Raw genomic sequence first — 3,434 nt, forward strand, 5'->3', positions numbered from 1 at the left:
ATGATTTCAATTCTTCTGGAACTGAAATCCATGCATTTATTAGACCTTTTAGCAGTAATATTAGAAATAAAAACACGTCAAAACCGTCTGGTAAGTGTGTTCACAAAAATGTTTAAAACCGTGTACAATTGTTTCCAATAAAAACATATGTCGTTTTAGGGTATTATGTACATGCAACAAGACGTTTATTCCAAAATACTAAGCAGCATTATGAACGGCGATAACAAGACTACAAAAATGTATCTTAGGTTGTCCTCTGCTTCGTTTCGAAAAATTGTAACTCACATTCCCAAAAAGCGCCACGGATGGTCAGTGGAGTACGAAGTCATTTGCTTAATAAACGTTCAACAATTTCGCGGTTTTCTCCGTTCTCTTCGTTGTTTACTTCTTACAACAAAGATGGCGTCGAGATTTCGTTCTTTCCTTCCCGCGTGATCTTGTGTCTTTCGTTCATGGCAAAGGTAAAGAAACGGGCTACAGAGCTAATATTTTACGTCTTGTCATCGATAATATCGAGCATCGATGAATAGCGTGCATTTCTAATACCTATGTAAATTATATGTTTTGTTATTGCTAAGTAGTTTATTTTCCTATGAGGGTTGGAGTTTCCAAAAATCTCGTGAAATTCTTAAAATTCACGAAATATTGCCTGTAAATTTTAGCTTTTTAAGACGATCAAACGAGCCATGTACTGTACACTGTGCCGAATAAAAGTAAATGAGTCGGATGAGCTGGAGCATGTGAATAATAAAACCCCATTTTCAAAGAAAACCGTATATGCAATCATTACATATTTAGCAAAATCAGCTAAGCCACCTATAGATGTAGCGCCGGCTGGTCAACCTTTCAAGTACATTTGTAAGGCATGTTATAATGACATCTTGACGTATGATGAATACATGCTTAAACTATTAGAAATACAGAAGCGTATCCTTTCGTCCCTTCGAAATCCGAACGAAGACATTCCACCATTAGAAGAATTTGCAGATATCGATGCAAAAATTGAAATAAGTGTTCAAAACAATTTCGAATCAAGTGACGACTGTGACAATGCTGAAGAAAACAAAGAATCGTTCACTCGTCATGACGCAAAGGTCGGTTCCAACGTGGACGATAGCGATGATTTTAAAAACTCTCAAGATGCAGAAAGTAAGAGTGAATTAAACGAAAGTATAGATGCATCTATCTCTAGCATTCGGCGGTATAAGGTCCCAGCTAAATGTAAAAGTTGTGACAAAATTTTTAAAAATAAATCGCAACTGCGACGACATATGAGCGTTGTACATAAACCTTCTAAAAAAATTTGGAAATGTGAAGTTTGTGGAATTATCACAAAAGATGAAGAATACCTTGAGCTACATAAAAACATTCACGAAGGTAAATCAGATTTAGAGTGCCGGTTTTGCAACAAACGTTATGCTCGTAAAATCAATGTTATACGTCATATGCAAAAACATTGGGACAAAAAGAAATTTCAGTGTGAAAGATGTGGTTTGATGTTCTCCGAAATTCCAATTTACTATAATCACAAACTACAACATGAAGCGGAAGAGGACCCTCTCATCTGTAATGTATGTAACCAATCATTCAAAACTCGTCGTACGTATAGAAGACATTTATGGGTACATCGTGAGGATCGACCACGCTTTAGCTGTGAAATTTGTGGGAAGACCTTTGTTGAAAAATACACGCTTAAAGTGCATTTAAAGTGTCACAGTGACAAAGAAGAAGAACGTGGACGTGGACGTCGAAAAATCATAAATGAATTAAAACAACAACAGAAGGCGTTTGAATGTATTATATGCGGAAATCAATTTTCTTCCCAAGACCTATGTGATGAACATATGAAAGCTCAGCATGACGTAATTTTGAGAGCTGAAAACATTTTTATATAAAATAAAGTTAATTTTCCTAAGATGTATGACTTTCATTTATAAAATCTACACACGCTCCGTCCATTATATGTGCGTAGGTACACGCATGATAAACATATAGGAAGGTAGAACCTCTGAGAGACACTTAGCATTTTTGGTGTTTCCTCACATTGCCTCTTGTTCTTATTTTCGCCTGAACAGAAAATATTTAAGTCGTACAATTAACGTCGAAAGTGAAAATAAAAATTCAAATCTAGGTCCGAAAATTTGCTTTTGCTCCGATTTTCGATGCGATTTACTCCTGAATCGACTTATAGGAGTCCGAACACTGTTCTCTACATTTGAACTTTTTTCATTACAACGTTTTTCTCAACTTGCAATGTTGTAAGTCCAGACCAGACTGGACACTCTGGTTTAAAAATAAGGCGCAATTTCTGAAAAAAAATCGCCAATTTTTTTAAATAAAATTCATGAAATCGATTTAACAAATCTTATTTTAAATATGAGATCTTGTTATAATATAGTTTTTAAAACCAAAAACGAATATAATACTTTTAACCCTTAATTAGGCGCATGGGGTCAAGGTCATTTCAAGTTGAAAAAAAAAATGTCTTGGAATGCTTGGAGCGTGCTCGCGCTCCGTCTAGCTTCCTAACTCCCCGCGGGGTACGTAAGTAAGTCACGGCCAGAACATCGGCGTGTACACATTTGTCGCTACTCTTTTAAGCCCTGAACCCATGCGAGCACTTATGTAACATTTTTTATTTTTGTGTCTTAAGTTTGAAGTCAAAGTTATGCTTTTCTTTCTAAAAGTTTACTTTAATGNATGCTTGGAGCGTGCTCGCGCTCCGTCTAGCTTCCTAACTCCCCGCGGGGTACGTAAGTAAGTCACGGCCAGAACATCGGCGTGTACACATTTGTCGCTACTCTTTTAAGCCCTGAACCCATGCGAGCACTTATGTAACATTTTTTATTTTTGTGTCTTAAGTTTGAAGTCAAAGTTATGCTTTTCTTTCTAAAAGTTTACTTTAATGAGCTTTAATATTTATGACAAAATACAGATCGTCAACATCAAATCCATAGAACAATAAATTTAACTACAAGAATTTAAGCAAGTATAAAAACATACAGTTTAAATACCCTACATTTACTCCCCCTCCAGTAAAACGATAAATTAATTAATGTTGAATGTTATTTTCTTTTTTGTATTTGGAATTGTTAGTAAATTAGAGTTTTTTGTTGTATCAGAAATTATATTTGAAACCGTTTTAATCATATTTCCATGTTGAATTTTGAATACTTTGTCATTTTTCGAAATAATTTTAAATGGTCCTCCTTAAGGTGATGCAAATTTGACTTGTGAATAACTTTAACAAAAGCGTACTCACAAGTATCCAAATTTTTAGGAATAAAAGAGTATTCTTTATTGTGATGTACAACCTTTGATCTAACATTTGAAAAATATTTTCTTAGCTTAGAAAGAGTTTCATTTGTATTATAAACTTCATTATTATAACTTTTCGTAACAACTAATTCACCTGGTAATCTTATAGTTTGTCC

The 3,434-nt window shown here is 34.6% G+C and overlaps 1 protein-coding gene across 1 annotated transcript; it reads left to right on the top strand.

The window, feature by feature from the left end:
- Window positions 1-467: 467 nt before the first annotated feature.
- Window positions 468-1,917, top strand: LOC108377587 (serendipity locus protein delta-like). The gene has a single exon (XM_017633860.1). The coding sequence runs from the start codon at window positions 687-689 to the stop codon at window positions 1,893-1,895; it is 1,209 nt and encodes a 402-aa protein (XP_017489349.1). The 5' UTR covers window positions 468-686; the 3' UTR covers window positions 1,896-1,917.
- Window positions 1,918-3,434: the final 1,517 nt, after the last annotated feature.

The sequence above is a fragment of the Rhagoletis zephyria genome, unplaced genomic scaffold (genome assembly GCF_001687245.7).
Source record: "Rhagoletis zephyria isolate East Lansing unplaced genomic scaffold, Rhagoletis_zephyria_1.1 Rzeph_scaffold_12356, whole genome shotgun sequence".
NCBI lineage: Eukaryota > Metazoa > Arthropoda > Insecta > Diptera > Tephritidae > Rhagoletis > Rhagoletis zephyria.

Bases quoted from the DNA above. Each gene is read 5' to 3' on its own strand.
- LOC108377587 (XM_017633860.1), top strand. From the start codon at position 687: ATGTACTGTACACTGTGCCGAATAAAAGTAAATGAGTCGGATGAGCTG.